The 12,600-nt window shown below is 43.1% G+C and overlaps 1 protein-coding gene across 7 annotated transcripts in view; it reads right to left on the reverse strand.

The window, feature by feature from the left end:
• Positions 1-10,098: 10,098 nt before the first annotated feature.
• Positions 10,099-12,600, reverse strand: part of CNOT4 (CCR4-NOT transcription complex subunit 4) — a 161,949-nt gene continuing 159,447 nt past the window's right edge. For all 7 annotated transcript variants that reach the window (XM_040345668.1, XM_040345669.1, XM_040345671.1 and 4 more), the window contains one exon: positions 10,099-11,846. In XM_040345668.1, coding sequence (XP_040201602.1) covers positions 11,542-11,846 — 305 coding nt within the window. In that variant the 3' untranslated portion in view covers positions 10,099-11,541. The remainder of the gene's footprint in view (positions 11,847-12,600) is intronic.

The following is a 12,600-nucleotide window of genomic DNA, read 5'->3' on the forward strand; positions in this document are numbered from 1 at the left end:
GGTCCTCAGTCGTTTGTATGGCCCCCAAATGTTTGTATGCATGTCTGACAACATCAGGGCATGCTCCTAGTGAGACAATGGATGGTGTCCTGGGGTATTTCCTCCCAGGTCTGGACCAGAGCATCACCAAGCTCCTGAACAGAGGTGCAACCTGGCGGCACCGGATGGACCGAAACATAATGTCCCAGCAGTGTTCTTTTGGATTTAGGTCGGGTGAGCGTGGGGGCCATTCAATGGTATCAATTTCTTCATCCTCCAGGAACTGGCTGCATGCTCTCGCCACATGAGGCCGGGCATTGTCGTGCACCAGGAAAAACCCAGGATCCACTGCACCAGCATAGGGTCTGACAATGGGCCCAAGGATTTCATCCCGGTATCTAATGGCAGTCAGGGTGCCACTGTCTAGCCTGTAGAGGTCTGTGTGTCCCTCCTTGGATATGCCTTCCCAGACCATCACTGACCCACCACCAAACCGGTCATGCTGAACGATGTTACAGGCAGCATTAAGTTCTCCGTGGCTTCTCCAGACCTTTTCACGTTTGTCACATATGCTCAGGGTGAACCTGCTCTTATCTGTGAAAAGCATGGGGCACCAGTGGCGGACCTGCCAATTCTGGTGTTCAATGGAAAATGCCAATCGAGCTCCACAGTCCACCCCCATGAAGTCTGTTTCTGATTGTTTGGTCAGAGACATTCACACCAGTGGCCTGCTGGAGGTAATTTTGTAGGGCTCTGGCAGTGCTCATCCTGTTTTTCCTTGCACAAAGGAGCAGATATCGGTCCTGCTGATGGGTTAAGGACCTTCTACGGCTTTGTCTAGCTCTCCTAGAGTAACTGCCTGTCTCCTGGTATCTCCTCCATGCTCTTGAGACTGTGCTGGAAGACACGACAAACCTTCTGGCAATGACATGTATCGATGTGCCATCCTGGAGGAGTTGGAATGCCTGTTCAACCTATATAGGGTCCAAGTATCGCCTTGTGCTACCAGTAGTGACACTGACCCTAGCCAAATGCAAAACTAGTGAAAAACAGTCAGAAAACATGAGTAGGGAAAAAAATGTCAGACACCTCCACCTGAAAAAACATTCCTGTTTTGGAGGTCGTCTCATTGTTGCCCATCTAGTGCACCTGTTTTAATATCAATTAACAGCAAAGCAGCTGAAACTGATTAACAACCCCCTCTGTATACACCCCTCCCCCTCTGCTACTTAACTGACCAGATCAGTATCCCAGGAGTTCTGATTCAAAATAATTCCTTTAATTGTTTTGAGCAGTGTATATACACACAGCATGAAAATGTTCGGCCCTGAGCTCATGAAAGATGTTTTCACTGTTTCATATTATTTCTGTGTACATTTACACAAACTATCTTCCTCTGGTGCAGTGTTGGCATGTAAAAAACTAAATTGAGAAAACTGTCAAAAATAATTCAAAATTTAAGTAACCAAATATTTAACGCATTCTGTAAATGCATTTTTTGTGAATTTACTATTTTTGAAATAAATACAGCGCAAGTTATTTTAACAAAAAAATGTATGCAGTATTTATCTCTTAGTGAATTGATCCGATCATCGTCCCCTAAGTTTTGCAATATACAAGACATGGGTTCTGCAGTCTAGAACTTTACCCAAAGTTAATTCATGTGTTACAGGCAGAAGACGCATGTAGTAAACAAGATGGGAAACCTCTAGAAGCCCATCATTAAAAGTAGCAAAGCTATGACTATTTGCTCCTTCATGTTAACCCACAAAAGTGGCAATGGGGCAATTCCAAATCGCACAGCAAATCTCTTCAAAACATGCAATGCAAGTTTAATTGCCATTCATTCTAAATGACACCACAAACACAGTAAAATGTTCCTGCTATTGTCGTGTGGCAATCATAGTAAAATGTGCCTTTAAAAAAAATTGCATAAAGCGTGTCTCCCAATAAGGAGCTTCTGTTGGCCAACAACACGCATAAAGCACCCTATTCAAATGAGTGGAACACACAAAACCATGTGAGAATTGTGTTGTGAAAATCACGAGCGGCAACACTAGTTCCTGCTATGGGTAGTGTGAACAGGGCTTAATAAAGTGCAAGTGCTCTAGTAAAAATTCACGGCTAAAGAGCTCAAGTAAAAAGTGCCTTAATTTTGGCATTAGAAAGCTCATTTGTGCAATGCATCAACAATGCAGTCCAAAAATAAAGTGCCAAATGTCTTGGTAACACCTTGCCCTCAAAAAGAGCCTGGCTGGCAATTAGAGAAAAAAAAAAACAAACAAAAAAAAAAAAAACACCCTAGTGCTTTTTGAGTGGCCAAAGTTGATAAGAGGTCAAAGTAGAATAAGGTGAGCTTACTGCACGTAGGGGGAAGGTGTGGGCAAAAAAACAGGAGGAAGATGACAGAAAGGTTACTTGACAGATGTGCACAACAGAATTTTTTTTTTTGGATTCGTTCGTCAACATAATAATTTTGTTTCGTCATATTCGTTATGTTAAATTATTCCAATATAACAAATTATTCTATGTTGCAATATATTTTCCAATTCAAAATTATTATTCTAATACAATAAGGTATAAAAGTGAACGAAGACGAGTCCTACTTCGGTTGCATTATAGAAGAGAATAGGAATAGATAAAATAAAATAAAAGAACGACTATAGCCGTCTTATGAAATTAAAATTTTATTCTATTTTATTATTTTCTATTCTATAAAGCAGCCTAAGTAGGAATCACCATCTTATTTCACTTTTATACCTTACTGTATTTATTGCAATATGGTTATTTTTTCCCTTTTCAAATACATTTTCCAATTCAAATTCATTTTCAAATCTGAATTTATTTCAGATTAGTTGAAATGTATTATTGCGAGTCTGAAATGGTTTTGTAGACGTGATAACTTTTGGGCAAACCAATCCATATACGCTTATTGGGATTTTTTTTATACCAAAAATATGTAGCAGAGCACATATTGGCTTAAATTGATGAAGAAATTAGATTTTTTTTTTTATTATTGGATATGTTTTAGAGCAGAAAATAACAAGTTGTTATTGTTTTCCTCAAAATTGTCGCTTTTTTGTTGTTTGTGCATGTGTGTGTGTGTGTGTGGGGGGGGGGGGCAGGAAGGACATCATGTTATTTGGCTACAGTCACATGACCGCGCAATTGTCAGATAAAGTAACGTAGTGCCATATCACAAAAAATAGGATCTTTCTACTCACCGTAAAATCCATTTCTCTGAGTTCATGGACCGACACAGCAGCATTGACCTTAGGGTTATAAATCCTTTGTAAGGGGTTTTCTTGGTAGCGGGGGGTGTGTGACCCCCTGGATGGGTTCACGACACACTGAACGATACAGAGAAACAGCCGAAGACGGTTGAAAACAAAGAATTTGGTTTATTCTTCCATCTTGCTGGAAACAAGTGCAAGCATCCACACAGCATAAACAAAATCAAACATAAAATAAACCCTGGCCGCTTGGGGCGTCTACCTTCACCACACAGGGACCTATATATGGAGTCTGGCACAGCCTACTGCTGAGCAGATACTGCTGGTCATACAGCAGAAAAACAAATAGTCTTTTTGATTTTTATCTCACAGAAAAATCAACAGCACCTCACCTCTTCAGAAGTATTTCTGTTCACTGCTCTCCTTTACTCAAAAAGCCTCAGGATGCAGCATTCAGTAGTAATCCTCTGGATTACTTATAGAGGCCTTAATTGCCTCATTCTGAACAGCTGAAGTTTTCCAACGCCCTTAAATTTTTCTGGCTGCTTCTGCAGCCGACACCTGATAATAATTAGTGTATTGTCTAAACAAGGCAGAAATGTATGTCCCGTCTGACAACACCCACAGATTTACCCGACTTCCTGTCACATACCCCCCCTCGTTACAACCCTAGGGTTGGGACACAGGTTGCCAGGCAGGCACGCACTCGGGACAACCCATCTGCATTCCCCATTTTAGTACCAGGGCGATGCGTTACCACAAAACTAAATTCCTGGAGGGCCAGGAACCACCTATTTATTCTCCTATTGGTCACTTTGTTCTGTGCCATCCACTTCAATGGGGCATGATACACCACCAGTTCAAACCGTCTACCCACGAGGTAGTACCGGAGAGAATCCAAAGCCCATTTCACCGCCAAACACTCTCTCAATAGTGGCATAATTCTCCTCATGGGCCTTCAACTATCGGTTGAGGTACATAACGGGGTGTTCCTCCCCGTTGATAATCTGGGACAGTACAGCTCCTAACCCCACATTTGACGCATCTGTCTGAACCACAAAGTCCCGTGAAAAATCAGGCGAATTTAAAACTGGCTGACTACATAAAGCCTGAAAAGCTGTTTCTGCTTCGGGAGTCCATTTGGTCATGACAGACTCCTTCCCTTTGGTCAAATTGGTCAGGGGAGTAGCCTATGAGGCAAAATGGGAGATAAAGCGGCGAGAATACCCCGCAATCCCCAAAAATGCATGAACCTGTTTCTTATTGGTGGGACGTGGCCAATCCTGAATAGCCTCAACTTTGTTTATTTGGGGCTTGATTAGACCTCTTCCATTGGTATACCCCAGATACTTTGCCTCTTCAAGCCGAAGGGTACATTTTTTTGGATTGGCTGTAAACCCGGCTTTCCAGATGGAATCCAACACAGCCTGAACTTTTGGCAAGTGTGATTCCCAATCCTCACTGTGGATGACAACGTCATCGAGGTATGCAGCAGCATAGGCTCGATGAGGCCGAAGGGTCTTATCCATGGTGCGTTGAAATGTGACGGGAGCATTCTGTAACCCAAAAGGCATCCTCTGATATTGGAAAGATCCGTCTGGAGTTACAAATGCTGTTTTTTCCCTGACCGACTCCGAGAGAGGAATTTGCCAATAAGCCTTGGTCAGGTCCAACGTCGTCATGTACCGGGCAGTGCCTAGGCGATCAATTAGTTCATCTATGCGGGGCATAGAATAGGTGTCAAACTTAGTGATTTTATTCAGGCGGCGAAAGTCATTACAAAACCGCCAACTTCCATCTGGTTTGGACGCTAAGACAATGGGACTGGACCAATCACTATTTGACTCTTCTATCACCCCCAGCTCAAGCATTTTTTTTTACTTCCTGGTGAATTGCCTCTCGCCGGGCATCTTGAATTCTATAAGACTTCAAGTTGACCTTATGCCCTGGTGTGGTGATAATGTCATGTTCAACTCCGGAGACCCAACCTGGCAGGTCTGAAAACTTTTTGGATAGAGTCTCCGCTATCCCAACTTCAGGGACAGCCAGGTTAAATGGAGCAGAAAATCGGGTAGTCTTAGCGACCAAGGACTCTCTATCCGTCCATGGTTTCAGCAAGTTGACGTAATAGAGCTGCTCAGGTTTTCGTCTTCCCGGTTGGCCAATTTTATAATTCACCACCCCCATTTTCTCCAACACTTCATAGGGACCCTGGCATTTGGCTAGGAATTTACTTTCGACCGTGGGGACCAATACCAACACCATATCACCAGGTGCAAAGGAACGGACCTGAGCCCCACGATTGTAAATCCTTTGTTGAGCCAATTGGGCTTGGGCTAAATGTTCTTTCACAATCGGCATCACTTGGGCGATTCTATCTTGCATTTGGGCCACATGTTCAATCACACTTCGATGAGGGGAACTCAGTCTCCCATGTTTCCCTGGCAATGTCCAGTAGGCCCCGGGGGTGCCTTCCAATATAATAGCTCAAACGGAGAGAACCCTGTGGACGATTGGGGAACCTCTCTTATGGCAAACATCAGATAAGGGAGCAGATAATCCCAATTCTTTCCCTCTTTATCCACCACCTTCCTCAACATTTGTTTTAAGGTTTTATTAAACCTTTCCACTAACCCGTCTGTTTGAGGGTGATATACGTAATTGGGTCACTTTCAGGAGTTTACAAAGTTCTTTGGTCACCCTAGACTTAAACGGGGTGCCCTGGTCAGTTAGGACTTCCTTAGGAAGACCCACACGGCTGAAAACCTGAAATAACTCTTTGGCAATGGTTTTAGCAGAGGTGTTTTCGGAGAGGAATCGCTTCTGGGTAACGGGTGGCATAGTCCATTGTTACCAAGATATGCTGGTGCCCTCTAGTAGACTTCAGTAAGGGGCCAACCAAGTCCATGGTGATCCTCTCAAAAGGGACCTCGATAATGGGCAGGGGTACCAACGGACTGCGGAAATGTGGCATGGGTGCAGTAATCTGACACACTGGACAGGAAGAGCAGTATAATTCCACTTCCTTATTGATCCCAGGCCAATAAAACCTCTGGGTGATCCTCTCCCGGGTTTTTTCTGCTCCCAAATGTCCCCCAAGAATGTGCCCATGGGCCAGTTCCAAATCTTGCGGTACGGTTTAGGCACTACTAGTTGCTCAATGGTGTCCTCTATCCTCTGTGACACTCGATTTAACAGGTCACTTTCAATAATGAAGGAAGGGCAACCCTCTCGTCAGGGTTAACTAACTCCCCATCTATCTTCACTACATTCTCCCGGGCTCTTAGCAATGTGGGGTCCCTCAATTGCTCAGTGACAAAATTTTCTCTGTGCACCTCGAGGTCATCAAACCCTATTGGCCGCTGTTCCTCTTCTGAGGTAGCAGGCTCCTCCCTAGGGACTGGTGTTTCCCCTGCTAAGACTGAGGATGGAAACTCAGGAGAATCCTCACAGTTAGAAGTTTCTGGAGTAGATGTTTCAGGCTCAGAAGAACCACCTACTGGGGAATCTGGGCAGTCCCAGAGTTCCCAGAATTTTGGGAAATCCCTTCCCACAATGGCGTCATGTGGCAGTTTGGGAACTAAACCCACCTGGTGACACAAGTTACTGAGGGAGGTTTCAAAGGAAACCGTAGTCCCCGGATATTCTCGAGTGTCCCCATGTAAACAAACTACAGCCATTTTCCTAGGATGTAAGGTTTTTCCCACCACTAGATCACTTTTCACCAAGGTGACCAGGCTACCTGAATCCAACAATACAACATCTTTACCATCTAAGCACATTCTATATAAAGGTTTCTTATTTCCCGTTACTGCAGTGCATGTGGTTGCAAAAAGGGACTGTCGTCTCTGTCAGAAAGTCACACTGCATGGGTTCATCACCCGCTGGGCAAACCGCTGCTACATGTCCCTCTTCCCGGCAACGGTAACAAATCAACCTTCTGGTCCTCTCCTGTGGGATGGGTCTTCCAGGCCACTCTCGCCAAACATTAGCAGTAGTCCCGATAATTCCTCTAGTTGCTCACAAACCTACTTCGCAAACCCATCGGTTGGAAAGAAGAGACCTCCACCGAGCCGCAAATTCTGTATTAATATGCGAATGTATTTTATACATTCATTGAAGGAAAGAAAGGCAACATACATATTACCACAGGGCTACTGGCTGGGAAGCCAACAGTACTGTATTGAACAGTTAAAGTAGTTGGGCAGAAGCTGCTGCCTTCTCCTTTTTGTGTGCTGATCTGCTGCTGAAGATAGGGCAGTGGGAGGATCCAGGAAGGGGCATTTATTATAAAACATGATTTTCCTAGTAGAATCCTATAGTCATGTTTAAAGTTTAAGCCAACAATCGGAGTTTACAAGTTTTTATAGCCTTAGCTGAATGACAGCAGCTTTTCCAATGGTTTACAGCTTCAGTCTAACTATTGACCCTCCATTCCCTTCACTTATAAAAGTGTCTCTAGTTCTGCAAAAAACATATTTAATTAATCCCTTATCAGTGAGAGGCTAGGTTACCCATGGGCGCTGCGTTCCCTGTAACAGCAGAACACAACACTATGGTAAGTATTCCCGCTTCCAATTGTGCGTTGCGTGCCATATAGTGAAGCACATGAAAAGCATGCTTCTTCACGGTCACTTAACGTGTTCGTTTTGCGGTTACGTGAGGCACTGCATGCATTGGTCTATATTCTTACAGTAGAGAAGTCATTAATTATAACTTTTTGTGAATTGGGACATTTAAACTTGCTTTTTTTTTTTTAAAGTTGGAGTCGGTGCATTGTTTGCCGACTCCGACTCCAGGTACCCAAAATTTCCTGACTCCACAGCACTGATAGAATGGTAAAAAAAAACCCCAATCATTAGAACCACTTTAAGCTTTGGAGACCTGTAAGCCTTCTGACTCGATTCCCGTGCAGAGCCCCAAGAACCTAACAAATCACCATCCTTATCTTTCACATCTGAATGGGAAACAGCAGCTGTTGCTAAAGAAAAAAAAATGACTCTATGGAAGATGTAGAGGGGCCTGTTTGGGACCCCGGTAAGCAGAAGACCAACAAGGCCAAAAGCCGACCCATAAATTCTGACATTGTAGCAGAAAATGCAGTACTTAAAGTGAGTTTTCTGCTAGAAAAATTATAGCCAGACAGTGGATGAGACCCATTCCCCCCAGCTTCAACAACGGGAAAGTAGATAAACAACATCTTCCCTACAAAAAGTTCATATACATTAACAGAGGTTGTCTAGATAAGTACAACAAAATCTGGGATAGATGGCTCGAGTCCGCAGACACAAAAAAAAAAGGTGAGTGGACCATTCCAAAAGGTGTTAAGGGGGATCCTGACAAGGGTAGTGACTCAGGCTGGGAGCGTGGTCCAGACTGACATCATCCGACTGCACGGTTAGCTGCACATGAACCAGCCTGACCCCAGGGCCACCCTCCTTGCACCTATGATCCACTATAGTATAGGTGCAAGAACACCCCTAGAGGTACTAACAATAAACTGCATGGGAGGAGGGGTTAACGCCACCCATAACAGTCACTAAAGACAGGGATCACAGAAGAAACCTCCCAGAGGATCTCTGGTTCAGGTTCAGGAAATAAAAAACTGAGCTGGGTCCACACACACACACATTCCAAAATTAAATGGGTACGCCCAGTGGGCCTGACCTAGGAAGCTACACAGGCTCAGTGGGTTTGCCCAGACCAAAGCTTGGGAGACAAAATATAGCAGTCAGCGCACCATTGCTAAACCCCTAGGGGACTGAAGTAGGCCATCAATGCTCCTATTTAAATGGCAACAGCCCCTACTCAAAGTAGTAATCTTTAGTTCTGCAAATTGCCCAATGACAAGCCTTATGCAGCAATCTTTGCGCATCCAGCAGGCATAAAGGTCTGGGTTAGACCAGAAGGGGGGGGGGGGACCTGGCCCTGAACATAGAGCACAAGATAGCCAACTAAATATGCTGCACCACATGCCTAGGTGAGTGCCAAATGCTTGATGCAGTGCCTGCCAAGAAAAAGCTGAGAAGTAACGGACACAGAACCTGCAAACAGGGGGCCCAGTTGCTCTGCAGAAAATGTAGCATCTTTGAGGGAAACAAGGTCTTCAAAAAAATTATAATAGTCTTAAATCTGAGAGCAGAGATATCTGTTCTTGTAAGGACACTAGCAAACAACTTAGGCATGCTGGGAACAGAGTTACACTAGGTTGTTCTTACAGCTCTGCCAAAGTCAAAATCTCCTGAAGGTGGTAGTATAACCAAGCGTTTAAGAATTCTGTCCTGTGTCCCAAAATGTACGCCCAAGAAACGTATGCATTTCAATTGTGTATTTAGATGTTTGCCGTGAGTTTCTCTTTACAGTGTATGTAAACCCAAACATTCATTTTTGCTTCCTGTGACCTTAGAATACCAGAAGGGGGCTTTTCATTAAACATGTTAAATAAGTGCCAAAAAAAAAAAAAACATTGATCAATGATGAATTTATACTGTAGCCTAGATCAGTGTCTGTATTACCATGCTGAATCTTTCAGAAAGGGTGGGTAGATAACATGGGGCCCATAAAAGCTATCTAGAAAGCAGAGACTAAAATAGAAGGTACAGCTAAAACATAACCAACCACTATGGGGGCCATAGACATGTATACGGCAGCCTAGATTTGCGTCTTTATTACCATACTGAATCTTCCAGAAAGGGTGGGTAGATAACATGGAGCCTATATAAAAGTGCTAGAAAGCAGACAAACAGCATCTCTAAACTGACTAAACTGAGCATCTCCAGTTAGGACAGCCTACATTTGTAGAGGAGCGCAATGGCAGACATACACACCTTACCAATGAGGACACCCACAATCCATGTCTACAATTAAAGCAAGGCCCACAAACAAGTTATCATCAAGTTTTCTGTTTTATTTAAGATTTTAGTTTTAATTCTGTAGACAGAGGTACATTTTCTTGGTTTAGTTTTAGCGTCAGGTTATAACCATGTTTTAAATTTGTCTTATTTTTCCCCCTCGCTTGTAGGCTTCTCCTCTTCCCAATCTTCAATACTGCTGTAACTTCCAGAAATGCTGAAGTTAGGTCAGGTGGCTGGTCAAACTCCCATACGTGACTTTGAAAATGATATGAAGAAGCTGTTGGGTTTGTCATCAACTGGTCACATTTTGAAAAAGCAAAACTGATTGATCTGCTGCAGAAAGAGCACATTAATAAAATAAAAAAAAACTCAACCGTCTCTTCCCAATACCTAGACACATGTGCCACTTGAACAAAGAGCAAAATATCTGTAAGTGCAAAGACTGCCCGATTTTGCAAATGAAACACAGGTCTGGTAAGGCAGATTATTCATGATGATTAAAACGGTTTGGATCTTCGTGGCTGAAGAATGACAGAGTGCAGCTCAACAGTAGAAAGCATTTACAAAACACCTTTTGAGGTCTTGAATTACCAAAAAACTAAAATAAAAAAAACACATCTGTACTGGTAGAGAGATTGGTTGACTGTAAGAAACAGTGGATTGTTTATTCAGCTGAAAAAAATTCATGGCTTAACTGCATCATACCCAGATAAAGCCAGCGGTACTGAACACTGAAAGCACCACTAACAAATGGCAAATGAGAAAAAAAAAAAAAGGCAATAAGTAAGACGATTATACATACTTATTGCATCTAAACCCCTTCAATTCCAGTGGGCCTGAAAATCAATGTTGATAAAAACCTGCCCCTTTGGTCCTGAAGAAAATTAATGTAATGGTTTTGTTCGCCAGACCTTAAACTGTTTAAAGGACAAAAAACTCTCAACAAAACCTAAATGGCATTTCATTTGCATGGTGCTCTCCATTAACAAAAACACATATTTACTTACTGATCAGGTTAGAATACTAATTCCCTAAAGATTTTAAGATTATTTTTTTTCCTGCTACCTGCACTAGCTAGATCTGAGAGCTGTTAAATCACAATAAATTCATTTATTTTTAAACAAAAATATATATCATGCAGCAGATCAATGATCTCTTTTGAAGCGATTTAACAAAATCTTTTTGAATTTTCATCTCTCTAAATTTTTTTGGAAACTTGTGGTGCTCTTTGATGTTGGCCACCTTCAATAACGAGCTTTCAAATGATGACAGACTCTCAAATGGCAACTTTTTTTGGGAGAGAGAAGGGCTTGTTGATCCCCTCAAAATGAAGATTCTTGATAATTCTGGAAACTGTTAGAGAAGGAGAAGAAATTATATGAGAGGGAAACACTGAGGGTTTTATTTTGACTGAAAACTGTGGTTGAGGCAGGGAAGGACATCCCAAATTCTAGCAGTTCCATATATTTTTTTTCTCAATGACGGTCCAGGGTGGAGCTCTGTAGTAGATCTGTAGGTGTTTTGGTAGGGGGTCTGAAGGCGGTCTGAAAACCTGGGGGTGGGGAGTGGAAACTGGCAGGGTTTGTGGGGGGAGGGTATGGGCTCCAATTTGCTCTGTGTAGAGGGATTTGTGTGCTGAAGAGGTTGTTATGAGGGTGGTGGGGAGGTATACTGCTACTGGGGCCGTCCAACTCTGTCAGAGCTTGCAGGGACTTTAACCAGTGTGGTGGATTGTCATCTTGCAGAGATTCTAAACCGTTTCCTGTCGATGACGGGATGCCTGGAAAGGAGAAAAAAGCGACAGTGTAAATACATGGTTTACAGTAAAATGCACATGCTACTAAATTCAGGAGCTAGAAAATCTACATTAGGAGGCCTTTTTAAATGCAGCCTGAATACCATTAATACCTTCATCGGACCACATTTAAAAGCTGCATGGCCGCTGGCTGTGGTTCCTTTGGCTTAGGAATATCAACCTATTCCTTTTTTTGTTTTTGAAGTGTTTTTAAAAGGAAAGTTATTTTAAATAAACAAACATGATATACTTCTGCTCTGTGCAATGGTTTTGCATACAGTAGACACAAGCCTTTTCTTTTTGAGTCCCCCCCACCGGCATACCCTGGACTTCACTCCCCTGCCGAGTGCCCCCAGTAGCATGCCTCTTGCCACACTGTCTTTATTCACACACGCCAATGGCTGCGGCTGTCCAATGAGGAAAGACAGACAGACCCCGGAGAGCCACTGCTCTAATGCACATCACTGGATCAAGATGGGGCTCAGGTAAATATAAGGGGGGGGGGGGCTGGAGCTGCACCTAGTTTTTTTTGGTAATGGATAGACTGTAGGTTTGCACCAATACCATTTATCGGCGAGTACATGTACAGAGTGTTTGCAGTGGGATTTTCATCAATACAGAAAAAAAATTGGCACAAAATCGCACTGCAAAGAATCGCATGGAATTTGAACATGAATGCAGTGCGTTTCCTGTCCAAACCACATGAGATTTCCTCTACTGCAAGCGTGTGTATATAAAG

This window comes from Rana temporaria, chromosome 3 (assembly GCF_905171775.1).
Source record: "Rana temporaria chromosome 3, aRanTem1.1, whole genome shotgun sequence".
NCBI classification, from domain to species: Eukaryota; Metazoa; Chordata; class Amphibia; order Anura; family Ranidae; genus Rana; species Rana temporaria.